Source organism: Typopeltis vanoorti, chromosome 10, assembly GCF_054136105.1.
Source record: "Typopeltis vanoorti isolate ZY-2024b chromosome 10, IOZ_Tvanoo_1.0, whole genome shotgun sequence".
NCBI classification, from domain to species: domain Eukaryota; kingdom Metazoa; phylum Arthropoda; class Arachnida; order Uropygi; family Thelyphonidae; genus Typopeltis; species Typopeltis vanoorti.
The window spans coordinates 62374945-62399890 of NC_143558.1; the positions used below are offsets into that span (position 1 = coordinate 62374945).

Sequence of the window (24946 nt, forward strand, 5' to 3'; positions counted from 1 at the left end):
TTACTGGCCAGTTTAAGACCTTCTTTGATAATATCAGCAGTAAAAGTAGGATTATCTTGATCATTATCATTAACTTCTTCGCTTTAAGGAGTCTCAGAAACAATCTCCACCATTTCGTCTTTGCTAAGAGGTTTATCAATTAACAATTCTTCGATATCTGCCGACGTAAGATCACCGAATCCTTCTCCGCCAATTTCACATGCCAAACTTATTATATTGAGGAATTCTGCAATATGATTGAAGGGAACAGGAGCATTCTCTTTAACACATGTGGGCCAAATAGCTTTCCAGCATGCATTCATGGTTTCTGGTCTCAATTCAGATAACGATAATCAAACCTGATCAATACAATCCGTAATTGAAAATTTTTTCCACGCATCTATAACTGACAGTGTTTCATCATCATTTAGCTTGTTCAAAATGTACTGAAATGCTTGTCTGACATATGTTTTAAAAGTCACAATTATTACCTGATCTAGAGGTTGTAGCAATGATGTGGTATTGGACGTCAGAAAAAAAAAATTGCACATTTGGGTGTTCTATGGCAGGATGACCGGGTGCATTATCAAGAATCAAATGCACTTTAAATTCGAGACCCTTGTCATTCAAATAGCATCTAACTTCTGGCACAAAATGTTTGTGAAACCACTTAGTGAAAATGTCAATTGTCACCGAAGCTTTTTTGCTGGCCATCAAGTTGCCTTATACAGTTGCTTTATACAGTTGCCCTTTCAAAGAATTCCTCTACTTCTTTAGTGTTCTCCCTGATACTGTTTTTCCTTCTAATGCTCATCCTCCTTCTTTTTAACCAAATCATTCATTTCTACACTTCATAATCAGGTCTTCAATTGTACTGATCATTTTCCCCTCTTTTAAAACAAATCTTGTGAAAACTCATTCACCATGATTGATTATGGCATATTCATATAATGCCATTTTTGAATCATTCATTATTCTATTTCTTTCACTTCATTCTTTTGTGCATTCTTCCTTTTTATATCCACCAGTCATGTAATGTTAAGTTGCATTTTATGTGTTGCCAGAGTGGACATTTACAGAGGCATCTTAGATGCAAGGATAATAAAAAAAAAATATTTCATGAAAATGAGTTGGAGAGACAAAATAAAAGGTGTCTAGAAAATATGGAGGAGAATATATAAAAGTTAGAAGATGAATAGGAGCAGAAAACCATTGTTGAGGAAGTCATGATTCCACATGGATTGTAATGCCAAGGAGTGCAACTTAGAAAACATCCTTAACAAAACCAGGTTACAATTCACTTAATTCATTTTGATTTAAATAGCCAGCCTGGTTGGCCGAGTGGATAGCATATCTGCTCTCCAGCCAAAAGGCTGGGGTTCGAATCCCTCTGTGGGCACGGATGTTTGTGATTGTCTGTAGAAATGCCAGTGGTGGTATATAATACCAGTAGATGGTGTTGGTGTAGTTGTAGTCAGTTGGTGATTGAATGGTGGAGACAGTTGTAGAACAGGTGGCCTCCCTCGATGAGTCCTTGGACTACCTGGAGGTATCAAATAATAATAATATCCCTGTAATCTGTCTTTAACAACAAACTCCATCAAGTTATCTTTGGCAAATGTTACACTTCAGAGCATGGTTTCCTATTTCTCTTTTTGACCTCCTTTTTAGAGATTCTGGTAATATTTTCTACTCCAGTCAGCTGAAACTTTCCCTAAATCTAATGAACTCTTCAGTGTTAAAAGTTAAGATTCATTTATTTCTGTTCTTGCTTGATATAGTATCTAGGTGGTGACAGACTGGTGTGAGCATTGAGATAGATGAACTGGAGGTACTCAGTATATTGAAATATATCAATGTGAATACAGCAGTCTGCTTGAGTGCTATGAGAATATTCAAGTGAACTGCTAATACCTCTGAAGTTGTTTAATCTAAGTCTCAGCTCTGGCAAGGTTCCAAGGGAGTGGAAAGAGGGCAATGTTATTTATCATCATCATCTGCTCAGCTATACTATATGTTGTCCTTAGTAATAAAATAATCTCTGTAAAGAGATTGTTTTATTATTCAGCATTAAGTAATTATCCAAGAGTTCAATCCAGTTGGTGCAATGGCTTTTAATTCTATATCTTTTAGAATCCAGAAAATTATAAAAAATAGATACATTTTAATGAAACTAAAACTCTATATTATATACATTTGAAATAAAATTACATAAATTACTATAATAAAATTAATTGGATCCAAGGCTTTCAAAATAAGTCTACACTTGAGAGATTTTCTTATCCTAAAAAATAAAATCATTCATTCTGTTACTGAGTTGTTTAACATATACTTAATGTCTACCAAGCTAAACACCTTGTTTTCACAACAAAATGTTCATCGGAGTCAGTTTCTTTGTTAGGCCTTTTCCAAAAATATAAAATTGACTACTACTTTTCCATGGCATCCTTTTTTTTTTATCTTCCCATTTAGCAAACACCTGCTCCAATCATCCCCTCTGCCTCACTGGAGTACAAATATTTTTACCTCTCGCAATTCAACATGACACAAAATTACGAATTCTTTACCAGAAAAAAACAATTTCTTCTACTATTTCATAAATAACTATCTCAAGTAGAGTTCTTCATGTTAAGCCACTTTACAGTTACAGATTTCAGCAATTCCTTTGTTTTTTCCCATAGAATAATAAATAAATCTGGTATCCTTAAGATAGAAGATGAAACTTTGAATTTAACATTCAGTGTTTCCTCGAACATTGAATTACAACATTGACTCCAATATCTTTTATTTACTAAACACTTGTTGACAGGCTCAACTCTTCCAGTTTAAAGATTCACAGTGCTAAGATTCCTTTTCAGAATCTTCTGTCAATATTCTCCTGACTGTTAAGTTTTCTTATAAATTCCTAAAAACAAAATTTTCTTTTGCTGTTTTCAAATTTCACTTCTCTCTCTCTCTCTTTGTTTTTCTCATTACCACAGTCCCAAACATTCTCTCTCTCTCTCTCAGCTGTCATTCGCCCACCAGTCTCCTTGGTGAGCATGCACACTTTGTAAATGGCAAGTGAGAAATTACGTAGTAATGGCTAACGTATTGCCTTCGTTAGCAAGAAAGAGAATGTCTTTACAAAACACAACACTTTTAAATTATAATGATTTCAATCTTCTGTATTGTAACTATCAGAATCTAGTAAGTACATCAATTTCAAATACTTTCCATTTCATTTTAATATATCAGTATTGGGCACATCGCAAGTGCCAATCATACATATTATGAAAGCAAAACTAATAATATACTAACATAAACAATTATAAAGATTATAAATTATAATTATTTTTATAGCAAGATAGCTCCATCACATAAGGCCTCCAAGACAGAAGCTGCAAATTACACAACAATTAGTATCTTTGGAGTGGTTAAAGTATTGGAAAAGTTGGTTAAAAGTACTAAAATTCAGGAATGGTGGGATAGGAATATGATACTTTATAGAAGGTAGCATTGCTTTGTAAATGGTAGGTCCTGCCTCAGTAATTTGTTCACATTTTATAATAAGGTGACAGCAGAATTGGATAAACGAAATGGCTACACCATGATATTACTGAACTTTGCAAAGGCATTAGACAGAATACTACATGGAAAACTATTACATAAGTTGGAGCAAATGAGAATGGATATGAGCACTGTCGGTGCCAGGTTATTTTGCACCCTAGGCAAAGTTTACAAGTGTGCCCCTTATTTCACAAGTTGGATATTTTTTAAAATGAAATTTTAAATATAAAAAATAAAAATTATTTTGGCATGCTTTATTAATAATATACAATATAATATATGAAAATCAAATTTTAATTTTTCTTGCCTTCAATTTTGCAAAATTTTGAAAGTTTTGCATTCCTTCATGGCTTGCACCCTAGTTTGCCTAAATGGTGAGAGTGGCTGATAGGCATCAGTGGGTGGTGTATGGCAGAGTGAATTCAAGGTGAATGAGGGTGACTAGTGGAGTGCCTCAGGCTTCTGTACTAGCACCGCTACTCTTTAATTTGTACATTAATGATTTGACAGAAGATTTGAAGGGGGAATATTCAGTTTTTTGCCAGTGATGATGCAAAACTAGGGAGGGCAATAGTTGATAAAGATAATGTCAATATCTTACAGGATTTAAATAAATTGGCAGTGGGGTTAAAGAACAATAGTTATCAATTTAATGTTTTAAAATGAAAATGCACTTTGGATGAAAAGATTACATACTTTGTATCATGTTGATGGTACTAATTTATGGGGTGATGCTGGATAGAGAATTGAAATAGAGAACATATTGCATGAGTTGGCAGAATAGCTCAGAGGATTACTTGTGATGCTGAAGATCACATTGACAAGTAAAGATAGGGAGGTTGTTATGATTTGGCTACTGTGCACAAATTTGGTCACCTGCATTTCTTGAGGATCAGGAGGTGGATGAAGAGGATTCGGAGACGAGTTACCAAGCTAGTGGAATGTTCCCTATGAGGATAGATTGAAGGTGTGTAGATTACAGAGTTTAGCTGAGAGGCAGAAGAGAGGGGATATGATAGAAACTTAAGTTACTAAAAGGATTCCATAAGATAAACACAGAAAAAAGTTTTCAATGAATTTAGTAAGAAATTCTTACTAACCACTAATAAATAACATTGCCTACACTCTTAGACAAGATATTGGATATTGTCTAAGAGTGTGGTTAGTAAGGGTGTGTGGACTTCATTCTTTACTCAAAAAGTGGTGAATAAATGGAATGGATCGCCAGAGGTGGTAGTGAGTGCCTCAACCGTGAATAGAATACCTGTGATAGGTATAGTATAAATGGATAGTGGGTCTCCTGTAATAAGTTTTTTTGAGTCCATGGATTGCTCATATAAATAATAATAATAGTGTGATAGGATATCCTGATTACCCCTGATGCATTAAGTCTATATAGATTTTTTTATTTTTTATTTTTTTCTGCTTTCATTCTTAGTTAAGCTATTGAAGTTAACTACTATGTAATGTAGATTGTTACTTCATTAACAGCTAGCTGCTGTTCATGCATTGAATGTAGATGAAGCAGGATTGTTTTATTTTAAGATGACTTAATTCATTAGCTATTATCTGTGGAGTGATATTAATATTCCTTACACTGTTTCTAAAGGACTTGTTATTTTCACTTTTTTTCCCCCTGTTAAGCATGAAAACACATCACTTTTTTCTTTCCTTAACACTGCTAGCCAAAACATGAAACAGTGAATCATATAAAATCCAGCCTTTCTAGACTTCAACTTAATACCCAAAAATCAATCATTTTGATGTCTTTGCAGTTTTATCTCTTATTTGAACATTGAGCCCTTATCTAACATTGTGAAAAATCTGAAAATTGGTCGTTCTAATGCCTGTTAATTTTTTTCATATTATCTGAACATCACCCATCCTCTTCCTTCCATCTTAGCATCTGATTATCCAAACTGATTTCACCTTCATGGAATATGAAGAATAGGTATCAAATAACTAGACATATATGTGAATGACACATAATGCAGTAATTATTGAAGTCAGTTCAAAATTCCCAATTTGGAATTTTATAATAAATTTAGTTTAATCCTTTATCCAAGTGTAAGTAAACAAAGTTGCTTACACTTGGATAAAGTGTAAGCAACTTTGCACCTGAAGTATCTTCAGGATTGAGGCAACTCATGGTAAAGCTCTCACCACTCCTTGTCTTAGTATCTCCCATAATGTAATGCACATCTCCTTGTGGACATATATAATGCTATGCATTCTGGGAAGGGCCACTACCCAGACCAGTTTTAACCTTTATCGAGATCTTGTCAGTGGGAGCCAGACCCAGAGGTGGTAATACCAAGGTGGAAGCAATGGAGAAGTCATCTTTACCTATACAAGTTGCCAAAAGGTGGCTCACCTTATTATTAAATTTCTCTGTATTTAGAGAAAGATGTTGGAAGTTTTTCCCCACTTGCTTAGACTGTAATAAATTTAATTTAATCCTTTATCCAAGTGTAAGTGCAAACTTTGTTCGCATCTTTATATGGTTTCCAGGAATGGCCTCTTGTTCCATCTCTTCTCTCTCTCTCTCATTCCATGAAAAATTTCTTCCATGTTAACCTGGTAACAACCACTGACCAACTTACATATATCAATCATATCTCCCCACCCTTCCTTCTCCTCCTATTCACAAGGCTTTGCAAAATTTCTCAATCTGTCTTTATATTTCACATTCCAAAGTCCATTTTAGTCAGTCTGCTCTGGCCCCTTTCTAACATATCCTCATTACCATGAAAACAGGTAACCAGATCTGTTCACAGTAATCCATATGAGGCCCGATCAAGGCCTTATACAGTGGAACCATTATCTCTTTATTTTTGCATATCTGTCCTCTGCATCACTGCCATAATCTGATGTGATGACTTCACAACTACAACTGCAGTGAACCCCCCCCACTGCAAATTAACTTAGTCTTTGTTCACCATCATTACAAATCTCATCTTTTCTACCTCCTTCAAAGATTTCCCCATCAAGTATATACTTTGCATTTCATTGTTTACCAAATTTCTGAACCTATACTTTGCAACATTGAACTGAGAGTTCCACTTATCTGCTCACTCATACATTATTTTCAAGTCATCCTATAGTGCCATAACTGCTTGACTCTTCATTGTTCTCCCCAATTTTGCATCATCTGCAAGCAGTTGCATATCTCCAGTTAAATCCATCCAAATATCATTAATATACAAGTGGAACAACACTGGTCCCAAAACAGATCCCTGCGGTACATAGTGACTTTCTTTTTCAGGACATTGCACCCCCATCTACAACTTACTGATACCTTCCAACAGTCCATCACCTATCCGGCTCACTAGTCTGTTATCCATTTCCATCTGTTTCAATTTAGTTACCAGCTTGTTGTGTGGCAGTCTATCGAAAATCTTTGTGAAATTAAGTTTTTTTGTTAATTTGTAAAATTAATTGATTTAATAATGCATAACCAACGTATAAGCCTGTCTTCGAGAATCAACATCATCCACGGAGATACGATCGCACGGAAGGCCCGTCAATACGGTAAAATGAAGTTGAAGCTGTCTAGACAATTAAATCGTCTAACTTTCCTGAAACACTGCCGGGATAATAAGGTAATCCTGAACTGTGTAAAAATTCAAGCGCCGGTTTGTTCCACAAAAAGCTCTCCGTATATATAACAGCGCTAGCTACGCCACATGGTTTCTCTTAGCGGACATTAATGAAGCTATTCGTGCCTTCAAAAGATGAGCTTTCGTGCACTTTAAATCACGAACTTTGGTCTGTTTTACATGACGTCTCGTGTACTGCTGCAGACAAAGAATTTGAAATAATACGAGGCTGACAGATGAAAAAATTCGAAAAATTAAAAAAGAACTCTACCATCAATCCAAAACTTGCTACCAACACCGTAATTAACCTTTCTTCAGTCACCCTGAAGCACTCAACGCGCTTTCAGGTGGCCTCATCTTCGCCATTGCTCCCAGAAAAATACCTAGTGAGGATATTATGATCCAGATCGAATGGGGAATCCGCCACCTTCCACATCAAATTGCCAGCAGTGTAAGACTGGATGTAGCTTGTGTCCTCTCCAAAGCAAGACCACCAAAAACCAACATATCCAACAAGGAATATATTATTCCTCATTTCCTCTACAGGAAATGAGGAATAATAAAGAATTAGTTATCACCAAAGCGGATAAGGGAAATGCATCTGTAGTACTTAACCAAAAGGACTACACAGGTAAGCTTAATGTTCTTCTATTAGATTGGGCTACTTACCTCCCTATCGAATACAATCCCACCCAACTCACAAATTAGAAAACTTCACAGGCTCCTTAAGAAAGTCACTTCTTGGCCTGTAGAAGTTACCAACAGATTAAAGCCATTTAACCCTATATCTTCCCGTATTTACGGACTCCCAAAAATACATAAAGAGAATGTGCCATTACGTCCCATAGTGGATGGCATTGATTCCCCCACATACAAATTAGCTAAACATTTGGCCAATGAGCTCACACACCATACTGGCAACACACCATCACACATAAAAAAAAAAAAAAAAAAAAAAAAAAAAAAAACTCAGCCCACTTCAAAGCCAGCATAGAAAACCTTACACTCCAACATACTGACATAATGGTCAGCTTTGACGTCTCCTCCTTATTCACAAATGTCTTGCTCAAGGAAACTTTAGAGCTAATCCAAGCTAAATTTTCTCCTGATATCTCAGTCCTATTTCAGTTCACTATTAACTCAGGCTATTTCGTTTGGCAGGGAAAATTCTACAAACAAATAGAGGGGACAGCCATGGGTTCACCACTCTCTCCACCCTTGGCCAATTTCTTTATGGAGACCTTTGAAGAAAAAGCTTTAGCCTCTGCCCCACAAAAACCAACCATATGGCTTCGCTACGTTGATGATGTGTTTGCTATTTGGCCACATGGCTCTGAAACACTCCTCTCCTTAACACACTTAAACAACCAACACCCCAGAATCAAGTTCACCCTGGAAAAAGAGAAAAACAACAGCTCCCTTTCCTGGACACACTAGTCACCCGCCAGCCTGATGGAACCTTGGTTTTCTCAGTTTATAGAAAACCCACCCATACAGGCAGATACATTCACCAACAATTCCCCCCCCCCCCTTACAACAATATGGAGTAGTGAAAACACTATACAACAGGGCTAAACTAATCTGTTCTAATGACATGGCCCTAAACACTGAAGTAAATCACAAACCACAGCTCTCCCCCCCTCCTCCACAACAAGGATTACTCTAAATCCATTACCATTGTCTACATCCGAAGCACCACGGAAAAAATCACCAAAATTTTAAAAAAACATGACCTGACCTCCTGTTACATGCCTTACAGAAAATTGGCATCCCTTATCTGCTCCACCAAAGACCAACCACTTCCCCTAGATCTACCTGGTGTATACCAGGTCCCTTGCAGTTGTAAAGTCTCTTACTTTGGCCAAACAAGCAGGATAGCGAATATCAGAATTTCTGAACACAAGGACTACATCCATTTTCACGAGTACAGCCATTCTGGTCTTGCAGACCATGCTCTGGATACATGCCACAGAATACGGTGGAAGAAAGCTACAGTTAATACACTGTAGCAAATACAAATTCAAAAGACTATTTATGGAATCAGCCTCAGCCCTAAGAAACTCTCCAAACATCAACAAATTTGGTTGTATGTGAATGCCCCAAATTTGGGAAGCTTACATCAGCTGACCTTCAGCCCAATGGCCAAGAACACCTACTTAGCCTGCTAGAGGGCACCATCAGGACTTTTAGGAGAATAATAGCTTCATCTCTTCATTCTCAGTTACTGGGTTGTAGTGCCTACGTGCACGTGCCATTTTTTGTAAGTTCCTTTTGAAAATGGCAACGTGACGTTGCCGAAATATCGGAAATATTTATTAAAATGTAATTTAATTTATATTCTTATCTGTGTTGTTCAATTCCTTAAGCGATTTAATAATTTGTAAAATTAAAGTACCACTGTATATGCATTTCCCCTGTCCAGTGCATTCATCACCTTGTTTTAGTATATAAGCACGTTTGGAAAGCATGACTTCCCTTTTACAAATCCATGCTGATAATTGCAGAGAATACTGCTGCTATGAACATATTTCTGTATCCTACCTCTCACTAATCTCTCCAATACCTTAATCACAACTTCAAATATACCGATTAGTTTATAATTTCTAGCCAATTTGCTTTTTTTAAGGATACTTATGACATAAGTTTGAATGATATATGCACGTAAACACAAGAAAGATATTTAATTAACCAAATATTTCGGTCTGGAATTAGCAGACCATCCTCAGTGATATTACAAGAACAGTTTTAAAAAATAAATACAAGCTAGAATACTAACAATAGATCGTTAGTGATATAACATCACGCTGCGTGTTCTATTTTTAAGTATGAAATGGAATATCATGAAGTAGAGACATGATTGGGAAAAAAAAAATTGATGATCTTGATTAGACTTTCCCAGATTTTTGATATAGAAATACAGTCATTACGATTCAGGTTGAGAGATGATGGAGCAAGGCCTCTACGCTTTCCTTGAATAAGCGTTCAAACCTATAACGGGATCTATGCAAGAGGCGAGTCCTGGACCAAAAGATGCTGTGGTCAGTTTCAATCCCATGTTGAGCCAATCTAGAATTTTCAGGTTTGTTGTGAAGAATGGAAGATTGATGTTCTTGGATTCTTTTTCAAGAGAACGTCCAGTCTGTTCAAAATAGGAGAGATCACAGTTGCAAGGAATTTGATAAACTCCAGGAAGAGACATAGTTCAGCGTTTGTTTTTAGGAGAAGGAAAATGGGAAGATAATTTTTAATAGGTGAATACGTAGCTGTTAACTCATATTTCTTCAGCATTCTTGAGATAATGTTCTGAAATCCAGGAGATGTATGGAATTGGAATTCTATGTATTGAATCTTTGTTGTTTTGTGGTGGATTATAAGAATCGAGAAGATGTTGAGTACTCTTTTCGGAAAACAATTGAGTTTTATGTGTTGTTGGATAGTAGAAAGTTCTTTCTGTAGAAAATTAGAAGCAGAACAATTAGTCTGGCTCTTCTGATTAGACATTTTATGATTCCTGTTTTTTGACATGGATGGTGGGCTGATTCTTTAAGAATATAACGACCTGTGAACTTCGGTTTCCTGTAAACTGTAGTTGTAAGAGTATTTGAAGGTAACTGGATGAGAAGAACGTCTAAAAAAGGTAACTGGTTGTTTTCTTCTATTTCCATAGTAAACTTTATATGATGATGCAAGGATTTGATACTGTGTAAAAAAGAAGGTAAAGAGTTTTTGCTGTGTGGCCAAATAGTAAAGATGTCATCTATATATCTTACCCAAAAGGATGGTTGAGGGAAAATAGATGAAGACATTTTTCTAAATGTTCTAAATAAAAGTTGGCTAAAGCAGAAGAAAGAGGACTTCCCATGGCCGTTTCTTCTACTTGGCTGTAAAATTTATTTCTGTAAAATTTATCGCTCCACATATCAATTTCTTGATATGTGGAGCGATCTCGAAGCAAAAGAGATCCTTCCAACATATCTCCTTCTGAAATGAAATCTTTACACTCCTTGAGAAAAAAAATAAATTAATTTAAAAAAAAATAATAATCACCTCATTATCACCAAAGCTGACAAGGGAAAAGCAACAGTAGTTATGGACTCAGCAAATTACAGAAGAAAACTTTCTCTTTTGCTTCGAGATCGCTCCACATATCAAGAAATTCATTATAATCCAACCACCAGACAATTAAAGAAATTAAATTCTCTCTTAGATGAAGTCATCAGTTTAGATAAAGACACAATTGAAAGACTTGAAACTCATTTTGCAAGACCTCCTAGGTGTTATGGTCTTCCTAAAATACATAAGATTGACTATCCTCTTCGTCCAATAGTAGATTGTATTGATTCTCCTACTTACTGTACAGCCAAATATCTAGCTAAATTATTGAAATCATGCATTGGCAACTCTAATTCCTTTTTAAAAAAAACTCCTCAGATACAAGTGGTATAATACATTTTAACTCGAGCTATCAGTAATAGCAGTGATTAATGCGATGCAGAAACTGTTCTAGATATTTCCGTATATGATGGAAAGAAACAGTGTACACATTTGCTCATTTCTGTTGAACAAAGAATTCCACTGATATTAGCGACGATTGATCTTCATTTCCGTTCAGTTTGAGGATAAAAAAAAAAGCTTTTCTTGAAAGGGGCTGTAGAGGAGACTGAAGATATAGTCGGTTATAAAATTTCTTTACGATTCATTTATCTGCGAATTGTTTTCGATGCATTTTTCGTACATAATTTCAGTAGACGCGAAGGTCTTGTCAGATAGACCTTCACTTTTACTCATTTGAGAACAAAAAAGTCTTAAAAATTACTTTATATATTTTTTTTTTCTTTTCTTTTCCGGAAACCCTGCTCTATAGATTTAACAAGGAACTTTTTCAAGCCACTTCTGGCCTCCAATAAGCGGGCAGGTTGTCTCGCACCAAAGCGATGAAATTCATCGTCCACCTAAAGTTAATCACAAACATACATACCTACTGCGGGACTTGAGGTTGGAGAGCGGATAAGCTAACCACTCGGCCAAACCAGGCTTGATTTAAGATCGTGATTTATTTTTTTAGTTTGTCATCCGCGACGTATAGTTTCTTCTCATGAAAACAAAATAAATCGCATTACATCTTTTCATTTAGTCTATCGCAGCATCTATTTATTGGTTAACAATAGATCGTTTTCCCGTGCCAAAATATGTTCTTTTTGTTTCTGCTTGCACAATTCTTGTAATAAGAGTAAACCTAGAACACTATTTATAATGAAGGTTTATTTTCTTGATCATATGAATTAGTAATATAATATTTGGTTTACAGATCAAGTATTGATAAAATTTATTAACTCTACCAACTAGTTTCGCCACACTTTAACTGTTGGCATCTTCAGGGCACTGACATATAGGCTTAAAACAATCTCACAATTATGAGTAACTGTAAAACTGACAAGAATAATTACAAATAAAATAGCATCGAACATGAGTGAAACACGTATCGCGTGTACAAGGTTAGCTAGCTGTTGCTAAGGAACTTCCTGTAGTTTGTGTTAAAGTTCATTTCTTGTATTTTTAGAGATCTAATTAGGGTTTTCCATATCTCTGGGAGAATAAAACTTTGATTTCTGTTAAGGTTAACAGTAGAAAGATCGACTGTGGCTCCTGCTTTGAAAATTCTTGAATGGTAGTTTTCCTCTATGTAAGGGGAACAGCTTTTGTTCCACTCGATGACATGGTTAGTTGTAGAGAAATGAGATGATAGGTCAGAAATATCCTGTCTGTTGTTTTTGACATAGCCAATGTATTCCTTTTGCCTGATTTTGAGTCTTCTCGAAGTCTGTCCGATGTAACTAGAGCCACAAGTGCATGGAATATTATAAACTCCAGCATATTTATAGAAAGGATGGTTGTCTTTTGGAGATCTTAGTAGTTTACGAATAGATTCTATTGGTTTAAATGTTACTCTTATTTTGTGTTGTTTGGGGGAGGCTGGCGAGATTATTGAAGATGCTACTTACAAATGGAATTGCAATCGTTTTTATATATTGAGTATCTTCTTGTTCTCTTTGTGGTGGTTCAGAGAAAAGGACTTTATTGACTGGTCTTCTTGGATAGCCGTTCAAATACAGATTGTTGGAAATAAATTTTAACTCATCTTGAAGGGTTTTGTTGTCCGTTGTGATGCGAATCGCTGTTTTCTTTAACATGTGTACAATGCTGAGTTTATGTGAGATGTGGTGAGAGGAGCTGAAATGTAGATAGCAACCTGTATTGGTCGTTTTTCTGTACACCGATAGATTTATACTGCCATCAATTTGTTTTTTGATTAAGATGTCTAAAAATGGTAATTGGTTTTCTTCTTTCTAGTTCCAGAGTGAATTTACTCTGGAATAATATAGGTAATCTGGAATAATAATATAGGTAATCTGGAATAATCATATAGGTCATCTTTGTTATTGTTCCATACGATGAAGATATCGTCCACATATCTGAACCAAATTTTAGGTTTTGGAATAATTTGGGATAGGATTTTGTTTTCTAAGTCTTGGATAAAGGATTAAACTAAATTTATTATAGTCTAACCAAGTGAAAAATAAACTTTCAACACTTTAATTCATCCTTTTGGCATCTATCTTATTCAGCTTTTTGACATTTGGAATACATTTGCTAATTGATGTTAAATATCTCTTGATCAATTTCCAAGCAGCATTTGTCTCCTTTCCACTTAATTATTATTTAAATTATTATTATTAAGTGACACCTCCAGGGAGTCCAAAGACTCATCGAGGGAGGGTACCTACTCTACAGCTCTGTCTCCACCACTCGATCCACTAACTACAATGAACTGCAACACCATCTACCACTCGCCACCACAACTAGTATTTTCAGACAATCACAACATCCATGCCCATGGCAGGATTCAAACCTGCAGCCTTCTGGCTGGAGAGTGGATATGCTAACCACTCGGCCAACCAGGCAGGCAAAAAAGATAGAAAGATGAAACTTTGAGAACTTCACTACATCCATTCATTGGCACCTCTCACATGGATGAAATGCAGATCAGTTCTTTGCATTTCATCCATTCCAGAAATGTAGAATAATCAAGTGTCTATTGATCATGCTGCTCAAGCACTTTTCCCAGCAGAATATCTCAAATATCAAGCAAACAACCTTAAATAGTTACAATACAATCATAATCTAAATTATAAGTTTTCTTCGCATCTGTCAAATCAAAGTAAATCCACAGAATCCGTATTCTGTAAGTGAGCAAGCTCCCTCCAAATATACTGTGAGGATCATCAACAAGACTCAGCTCGCATTTTCGATGTCCACAATTCTGACTGGCTTTCCTTCTCCAACTTCACAAACCAAGCTAGCAAAGAAGCCAAAATGTTTACTATTAACAATTAATTAACACAAATCGTTCACGAATCCTGCAGACTTCCAGAATATACTCTTCATTCTCCAAACACCTTGGACCTTTTCTTTAACTAGCTCTCCATCTAAATACACTGTGAATGTCAGATTTCCTCTTGGCAAGTCCGACCATATTCTTGTATCCTTTGTTACAGATCAGCCTTCTCCTTTGCATTCATTCTCTTTGCCTTGTATCCAGTGGCACTACAATGAGGCACTAGAACAGTGCCAAATGGGATGATCTTTGGGACTTTTACACATCATTTCCATGGTCCGATTATTGTTTTTGATCCTAGCAACCTCTGCAACCTAATAACAGAAATTATTCTCATTGGGATGAGTACTTTTATTCTCCATTCCACACAAAATCCTTGACCTCCCTTTATCCAACTCCTGGTTCTCCAGCAACTGTTCTTAATGGCTCTAGTGAAAACTCCAGCTACTCACTCAGCTTACATTACAGCTAGTAACAACTGCAAAAAACATCAAATCCAAAGCAGACTTTGTATGGGTCAAATGCACCAAGCTCATCTCCTGTCGATTAGGTAGTCATGCCTTCTGGTTGCTTGCTAATGATGTAGTATGCAATTTCAGTACTTCCACCTCTCGCTCATATTCTGATGTTACAATAACAATAGCTAACAAAAAAAGGCAGACCTCTTGGCATCCATCTCTCGCATTGATAATCCAAGGCAGAACTCCTACCATTCCCCAAACTATCCACAGTATGTTTCCTCTGAAATTTCACCATAAGAACAGAAAAATCCTTGCAGTCTTGATACCAATAAGTCTCCTGGCCCAGATGTTAGTTCTCCTGTTGTACTAAAAGCTTGTGCTCCAGAACTCACCTGTCCTGATCATCTCTTCAAGCCATCATACTAATCTTACATCTACTCCATAACCTGAAAGCAAGCATTTATTCTTTCTATTCCCAAAAAAAGGGAGATAAAAGTCAGACTTCAATACTCTCAAAACTAGTGGAGAAGGTCATCGATAGCCAACTGCTTCACTACTTGGAGACCCAGCAGTTACTTAATAATGATCAATAAACTCCTTAAACTCCTCATTCCATGCTGTAACCCTAAGCTGTTTCCTAAGCTTCTCATAATCAAGGACTTTATAGTTCCACATATATCCTTTCTTCTTCCTCACATGACTGGTTTTCGTATGTCTGGATCCACCACTTGATGATCACTTCACTAATGCCCACGTGTGATAGGAAATGCAACACCACAATCACATCCTCAATGAAATGATAAGATCAAAAGATTCAATCCTTGTGTACCATCTCTTACATACATAGTTGACTCTCAAGAAGTCAAATTCATTGTTAGACCCAAAAGCTATCTCTTCATTCCAATCTCTATTACCATAATTAAAATCCCCTATAATGATCATTCTTCCATTGTTCACTAACCCAAGTTGTTTATACATTTTTTTCATCACCTCCATGTTTCCTGGCCTATAACAACATCTGACTAAATATCTCTTCCTATCAATCTCCACCTCACACCATACTGACACAAAACCATTACCACTATTTCTCTCTTTCATCTTCACTTTGTGCAGACATACTTCCCCTACTCTTAAGCAGTACTCCCTTCCCTTCATGTCTTTGCTGTCTGCACAAAAACCCCCCCCATCAAACCTCTCTATTTCTATTCCTGTTGAAATGTCATCCTTAGGTAACTATGTTTCACTTATTCCAACCATTTTTGGGTGAATAAACTCAATCAGTAAAACCATTTCATCTCTTATTTCTGATATCCGTGGCATTTGTAAATAAACATGGCAAATCACTTTTAGATCTATAACTAGTCCTAATCCCATGCCACTTGTTGGTTGTCATTTCCCAACACCTGCCCATGGCTAATTGCATTTATCACCTCTTATCCTATATCTCTTCAGACTCAACTGCCCCTCTTACATCTCAGGCCATCCCATTTCTATGCTGATCATTCCCACACATTCATTACCTTCCAACATCCATTCTCTTTTTACTGTGTCTCCCTGTCCACCTCACCTCTTCCATTTTCCCTGTTCATCTTGCATTCTTGTTTTCTCATCTCTCTCTCTCTCTCTCTCTCTCTCTCTCTCTCAGACTGTTACTATTCCCATTTACAACCACTTAAGGCTTTCCTTTTTCATTCAGTACTTGGATTCTTATAACCAAGATTTTTCACTAGTTTGGGATGCTATATTACTTTTTTTCAAGTAAAGTACTTGGTAGTACAGCATGATGCACACTCATAGGGCAATGCATGTGGATATAGTAGGATAAAAAAGAGAAGGTGTATGTGTGTGTTCTTTTGCAAGTCACTGTTAGTTGGGTGACATTTTCTGCATTCACTGTTACTCAGTAGTGTAAAGTATAGTCACCTTGTGAAAAATCACATGGGAGTTAACACAGTTTTGTTTCTTTAGTGACTTTATTTCCCTGCATATGAACAAATTTGTACATTAGACACATGCTGTAAAGAAGAGACATTGTAAATGACAAATTTATATTGTTTTAATTCTTTATCCAGGCATATGCAGACCAAAGTTTGCATGTGAAGTAGCTTCATGACTAATGTACTTGTATATAGAAACTGTTGGCTTCACATCATTTGCCTCAGTATCCCATAATTTAAAGCACACTTCCTTTCTGATATGTATTTTGCTGTGCATTATGGGAAGGAACAGGACTGATCCTTTTCCATAAGACTAGTTTCAACCTTTTTTGAGGTCTCATCATTGGGAGCTTAACCCTGAAAGATACCAATATTAAATCAATGCAGAAAATGCACATTTTCTATAAACAAATAGTAAAATGGTGTATTACCATATTATTAAATATTTTGGATCAGAGTAGAAAGTTGTACCGCTGGGTTATAAAGTATATTATAAATGACAAGTCTGGTCATAAGGCTTATACATTGGCTATTCATAACTATTTTTTAAGGAAATTACGACATAGACTAATATTAACTAAAAACTGCCTTATGAAACTACCCTAACCTCAGTAAATTTGGTTGCACGAAACTCCCAAATTTGGGAAGCTCTCATCCTCCATACTTCAGACCAACCAAGAATGACCAATTTAACCCACTAAAGAGCGCTATTTAGAACTCTAGGCCTATTATCAGTTGACATGCTTCATTACTTTGTGTGTAGTGCCTGTGTGCACGTATCTTATATTTTGTTCTCTGACAATGCAATTTGACTTTGCTGTCAAATTGCCATCATTATATTGGAAATGTTAATTAAATTTTAGTTAATATTAATCTGTTATAATTTCCTTAAAGAATACAGTTGTAAATGACAGGAAGACATTCACATACAGTGGTGTCCTTTGATAGACTGTTTCATGACAAGCTAGTAGCTAAACTGAAACAGATGGGATTAGATAACAGACTGGTAAGTTGGATAGCTGGTTGGCTGTCAGATATCAGCAGGTTGTATTTGGAGGAGTGGTATCCCAAAAGAGTAAGGTCACTAGTGGAGTGCTACAGATCTGTTTGGGGACAATTATTATTATTACATGACACCTCCAGGGAGTCCAAAGACTCATCGAGACAACTCTGTCTCCACCACTCAATCCACCAACAACAATATACCGTCCACCACCACTAGTATTTTCAGACAATTGCAAATATCCATGCCCATGGCGGGATTCGAACCCGCAGCCTTTTGGCTGGAGAGCTACCTAACCAGCCAGCCAGCCAGTCCGGGTTGGCTGAGTTATTGTTTAACTTGTTTGTTTAATAACATTTAGACTGGCTTAACTGCAGATGTGAAGCTGTTTGCTGATGATGCAAAGTTGGGAGGGGGGGGGTATGAGAAGTAGAACAGACATTGTGATCTTGCAGAAGGATCTGAGTAGACTGTGAGTGGGCAAGTGATTGGAGCTATCAGTTTAATGTTGCAAAGTGCAAGGTTGGGATGCAGAGTATACAATTAATGGAGAAATTTTGAAGGAGATGGAGAAGATGAGAGATCTGGAAGTGATGGTGAACAGAGAGAAGTTTAGGGGATCACATTGCTAAAATTGTAAGACTATCTCAACGGATTATGCGATGAGGAGGACATTGACATGCAGAAGCAAAGAGGTTATGGTTCTCCTGTAAAAGGCTTTGATCAGGCCACATATGAACTACTATGCACAGATTTGGTTGCCTTGTTTTTTTTTTGTGTGTGGGGGGGGGGGGGATGAGGATGTATTGGAGAATGTCCAGAAAAGGTTTATTAAGTTAAGGTCAGATGTGAGGAGAGATCGAGAGAATGCAACTTACAGAGCCTTGTGAATAGAAGAGGGGGATATGATTGAGACATAAGTTGGTGAGGGGTTATTACCAGATTAATGTGGAAAAGATATTTCGTAGAGTACACGGAAGCAGAGGTAGAACTTGAGGCCATCCATGGAAACTGTATGAGGAAGGTATGAGCAGAGGAGTGAGAAACAGGTTCTTTGCATGGAGAGCGAGTGGAATGCATTGCCTGAAAGTCTGGTAAGTGCAGAAACTGTGAATGGATTTAAGACATGGCTCGATGATCTTTTGATATGAGAAAGCATAGACCTCCATGATGAGTCCTTTGACACCAGGGAGGTCAGATATTAATAATATTATTCTTGTTTTAATCCTTTACCCAAGCATATGCAAACATGAAGCAGTTCCAGATTATTCATTAATCCTTATGGGAAAATTATTTCATTAAAATTAATGAAATGTTGAGGACTTAACTCAGTTCACTTCAGATCACTTAGAAATTCATTCATAACTCAAAAATTGGACTTGTTTAAACTAATCTGATAAATAGCAACATTAAGGGTAGCTATTATATAACTGCTTAGGTGCTACTAATGTTATCTTGAATTACTCTAATATTTTCTGTACGTATTGGAGAAGGTCCAGAGAAGGTTTATTAAGTTAATGTCAAATATGAGGAGAGACTGAGAGAATGCAACTTACAGAGCCTTGTGAATAGGAGAAAAGAGGATATGATTGAGACATAAGTTGGTGAAGGGTTATTACCAGATTAATGTAATCTGGTAACAATCCCTTTAATCTGAGGTTGAAGGTGTTTTTTGGGAAAAAAAATTATAAAATAGCTATATTGCATTATCTGAACTGTAATTAATTAAATTGGATCTTGATAAAAAATATTTTCCTTATTTAATCATATACAAAAAAATATATGTATATATATTTTGTTTCCTTTCAGGAGCAGATCCCTCCAGGTCTTAAAGGAGAGATATCATCTGTTAAACTAAAACTAGACAAGGTTAGCCAGTTCTGTATTATGAACAGAAACATTGTATTTTGTATATGAATACTATATATTATACTATTTTCCTTTCAAGTTTTAAGAGAAGGTATCAGCTTATGCCAACTGTCCATTATTAGATCTGTCCAAGTTGACTAATCTAAGCTGTCTCACATCCCACTTTGTTGGAAGTGACTGACTGCAAAAGTTTTCAGCAGTCAAAAGCTAATATTTCAAAATAGAAACATTAATTCTGGATTTAATTCTCTTTTGTCTTCTTAATGTCTCTTATTATTGTTTGCTTTTAGAAATTATGGCCTTTACAACTGTGTTATAAATAACTATTTTAATTTCCTGACGTTTCGATTTTCATATTAAGGCATCATCTGGAGTATACACAAATATACAAGGACAAGCCGAGTTACATTTCACACAGTATACTAAAGAGATGATGATTTGATCAACGGTTATTCTACTGCATGACCTCTAGTGAAAACATAATATATATATATATATATATATATATATATATATATATATATATATATATATATATAAATAAATTAAATAAAAATACAAATAAAATGAAAAATTAATTAATTAGAAACTACATCAGCTATATTCTATTTAAGATAACATCAGAGAAACATTCTTTCATATAGTTTTATTACAGTAACAATGATGTCCTTTAACATGACAATTGTTATATTAGATTTAAGATTCTGGATTATCTACAGTCCTGTTTATAGTTAACACTTAGGGAGAAAGGTTCCGTGGATAGAATATGTGCCTTCCATATGCTTGGGATTTTTAGACCATCATTATTGTTAAGATTAGGATGGTTGATAAGAATCTCACAGGCTTCCTTAAATTTACGTTCATACCATGTTTTGGTGTGATGTGAACAACTGGTGCTTTTCCAGTCGATTCTATGTAAAGTGTTCAGGGCATGATCAGAAAGGCCAGCTTCACCATAGTTATTATATTTAATGTGTCATTTATGTTCCCTTTTGTCTGATAGGAATTGTGCATCCTGTTTCCCCTTTATATATGGTAGGTTACAGGTGCAATAAATACGGTATACTCCAGGGTGGGCCAGAGGAGGGAATGGATCTTTGGATGGGTTGAGTAAGCTTTTTAATTTTGCAGGAGGTTTAAAGGTGGCTTTAAGGTTGTATTTCTGTAGTATTCTGTTTATTTTATCTGATGTCCCTTTAATGTATGGAATGGTTATAGTTTTATTGTAGTCTAGTTTATCTTTGTTTTTGGTGAAGTCTTGTAGAGAATTTTGTTGATAGCGAAAACGCTATCAACAAAAATATATTTCTTTTAGGAAAATATTGCTGATCACTTTAAATTTGTCTTTAAGCAGTTGTTCATTGGAGCAAATCTTCAAAGCTATTTTTTAGAGTATTAATGACACCTAATTTTTGTGTTCGGTGGTGGTGGGAGTTTATGTGTATATATTGGCCACTATGTGTCGGTTTCCGGTAAACAGTGAAGGAAAGACTGCCAGAAGGAAGACGTGTGACAAGTGTATCTAGAAATTGAGGCGTGTTCTGCTTTTCAATCTCAATTATGAACTGTGTGTGTTTGTGTTGTTTAAGTGGCTGAGGAAAGTGTCTAACATATGGCAACCATGGGGCCAGATAGCAAAAACATCATCAACCTATCTAAGCCAGATTTTGGGTTTTAAAGGAGAGGAATCTAGAGCACATTGCTCAAAATATTCCATATAAATTTAGTGATGGGGGGGGGGATAATGGCGAGCCCATGGCTGTGCCTTCTTTTTGCAGGTAGAAAGTGTTCTGCCACACAAAATAACCAGAACGTAATACATGCACAAAGAGTGCTGTGATATCTGGAGGGAATTTGTCCTGTAAAAGAAGGATTGTCATTGATTGGGACATTCATAAAGAGGGCAGAGATGTCAAAACTTACTAATAAATCATCTTTTTCTAATTTAATGTCTTTTGATTATGTTTATAAAGTGTTGTGTGTTTCTGATATAGGAGGGGGGAAATGACCTATCAACTCCTTGAGTGCTGACTCTAATTTCTTGGTTATGTAATAATTCGGGCTGTCTATACCTTCATTTATCTGCCAGAGTGGTATATTTTTGTTTATCTTTGGTAGATCATAAATTCTCGGAGAACGAGCGTAGTGCAGAAGTAATTTTTTGACTGTATCTTTAGGCTATGTAGTAACTGATTTAAATAGCTTCTCGTTCTGTTGGTTGGGTTGTAGCTAACAAGTTTATATACTGTTGTCCGAGACTAGTAGATTCATTTTTTCTAAATATGTGGTTCGATTTAGAATAACGGTGGCACTGCCTTTATCAGCACTAGTTATTACAATGTATGGATTTGATTTTAGTGATTTCACCACTGTTACTTCGTGTTTCGTTAAGTTGCTTGTTATTGTTTTCTTATAATTTACATTTAAAATGTTGGTGGTTTCTAAATGTATTTTATCTACTATGGTAGTTGGGATAAATCTTAAGCCTCTTTCAATATTATAAATAAAATCCAGTTTGTTAATCGATCTGGGTGCTACGGCAATGTTTAAACCTTTGCTGAGTAGTGAGAGTTCATCTTGGCTTAAGGCTTGATTTGATAGGTTGACTACGTTACTGTTACCTGAAGACGATTGGTGGCGCCTGTTGTTTCTTGCTTCTGGTTGGTTGTTATCACAGACTTGTGGTTGGTTGTTAACGTTCACTGCAGAGAAATTCAGATATATCTGTTGGTTTTGTCGATCTTTTAGTCTATGAATTTGGATATGAGATTTTCTTTCTTTATATATATACACAGCAATCCCTCGATTAGTGCGTCATTTTTTTTCGATACCCAAATTCGATTAGTGCACCTCTAAAATTCTATTAGTGTGCCAATATACATCTTAAAAATAAATGTTACAGATTTTAATTTTAATTTCTATTTAAAAAATCACTCGCCAGGATGAAATAATTTAGTTAATGATTTGAAACATTTTACAAAGTTATTTTTTAATGGCATACTACACTATTTCCATGTACACTATGTTCCAAATTTACCGCCAAAATTTATGTCGTCTGCTTTACATAGCATTTTGCTGATCATATCGTGCACAATTGTTTTCCTTTCTTTTTATTTTTAATTATTTTCCTAACTTTTAATCATGAGTAAAAGAATTAGTGAGCAAAAAATAGAAGTGTGAAAATGATTTGAAAAGTAATCTGATTGGAAGAAAAACTTGAAATAATAAAGAAAATGAACAAGGCGAGTCCAGAGCAAAGATAGGACAAGAACACAAAAATGGGTGAATCAACTGCTAAATACAAAGAGAAAAAGTAAGGCTGCTTCAAGTTCATCATGCATGCACTCGAAATCAAAGTATTATAATGATTGAATTAGAAAGGCTTCTTTTTTCATGTATAAGATTGTAATCAAAAACAGATCCCACTAAACACTGGCCTTATTAAATCAAAAGCATTGTGTCTTTGTAACCTGGAAAGAAAGGGCTGTTAATGATGGAAAAGAAGAATTCCATGTTAGTGCTGGATGATTTGAGCATTTCAAAAAGAGAAATAGCCTATGTAATGTTCTAATCACAGAAGAAGCTACAAGTGCAGATAAGGAGATATCCAGAGATTTTGAAGAAAATTGTATAAGAAGGAGACTGTAGATGAAATGTAGATGAAACTGGCCTTTTTTTTTTTTTTTGAAGCGAATGCCTTCCAAGACTTTTCTAGCCAAATCAGAGAAATCTCAGCCTGGTTATAAAGTCTCAAAGTCAAATGAAATTACGGCTAGCAATATGTGAGCCATTTGGAAGCACATTCTTCCATATTGTGCTAATGATTTTAGAGGCTTTTCAAATGAATCTAAGTTAATTAAATCTCATTCTGAGAAGTTGAGTGATTCTGACCTGCTAAATTTAGATACACAGCACGAAGATCCTGAAGAACATGAAGAAAATTTAATCACTGACAAGCCCAAAGAGGTTTCACAGGAACCTCTTTGGGCTTGTCGTTGGGATTTGGGATGGTACGAAAACAAATTGAAAATAGTTTTCGTACAATCGAAGTTTTTAAGCAGCAATGCTTAGAAACTGACCCTGGTGAAGCGAGAACCAGTAAAATCTGTTGAAGAGGCAATGGGGCCATACAGTCAGTTGTATGAAAAAAAAAGAAACAGAATGGCTGCCAAATTACATTAGCCCAATTCTTTGTTAAGAAGCAGAATAATCAATTTATATTCTGAATATGTTTTATTGTCTTTCAGCTTTATGGTTTTCCTTTAACTAGGCCTTGAGACATACCCTAATTCTTTGATAAAAAAAAAATTACTGGTCAAAAATGAAATCTGAGGAACAAATTATACATTTTCTGATAGGTTATTATATTTGATTAGTGCATTTTCGATTAATGCAGCTGTTTTAAAGAATGCATTAGGCACACTAATCGAGGGATTGCTATATATATTATATTTTCACTAGAGATCATGCCAGTAGAATAGACATTGATCAAATCATTGTCTCTTTAGTATACTGTGTGAAATGTAACTCAGCTTGTCCTCGTATATTTGTGTATACTCCAGATGATGACCTTAATATGAAGGTCGAAACATCAGGAAATTAAAATAGTTATTTATAACATGGTTGTAAAGTCCATAAATTCTAAAATGAATGCTGATCACTGTGTAACACCAAAAGAAAGCATTATTTCTTTTAGGCTTGCACGGTGATCCGAATGCATTTTTGGAAATTATGGAATTCAATACAGTGTTTTATTCAAACACGGTATTGAATGATTTCATTCATAATGGTTATGGTGAAGCAGGCCTCTCAGACCACGCACTCAACACCTTACACCAAATCAACTGGAAAAGCACCTGCTCCTTACACCGCACAAAAACATGGTACGAAAGAAAATTTAAAGAATCCTGCGAAATCCTGATAAACCACCCAAATATCAACAATAAAGATGGTATGAAAATTCCAAGGATCTGGATGGCACACATTCAGCCAACCTAATTTGAAAGATTCAACACAAGTCAGGACTCTAGCCAATCTGCTATTATTAGAAACCATTCCACTCCAACTGGCTGGAATGATGTAATATAATGTTAATGTTAATATATGTATATAGTAGACAACACAAATAATAGGACTTTAGCGTTGATGTATAT

The 24946-nt window shown here is 35.7% G+C and overlaps 1 protein-coding gene across 1 annotated transcript in view; it reads left to right on the forward strand.

The window, feature by feature from the left end:
- Positions 1-24946, forward strand: part of Ero1L (endoplasmic reticulum oxidoreductin-1-like protein) — a 252075-nt gene that overhangs the window by 41375 nt on the left and 185754 nt on the right. The window contains exon 4 of the mRNA XM_090399137.1: positions 19734-19793. Within this exon, the coding sequence (XP_090255263.1) occupies positions 19734-19793 (60 nt within the window). The remainder of the gene's footprint in view (positions 1-19733; positions 19794-24946) is intronic.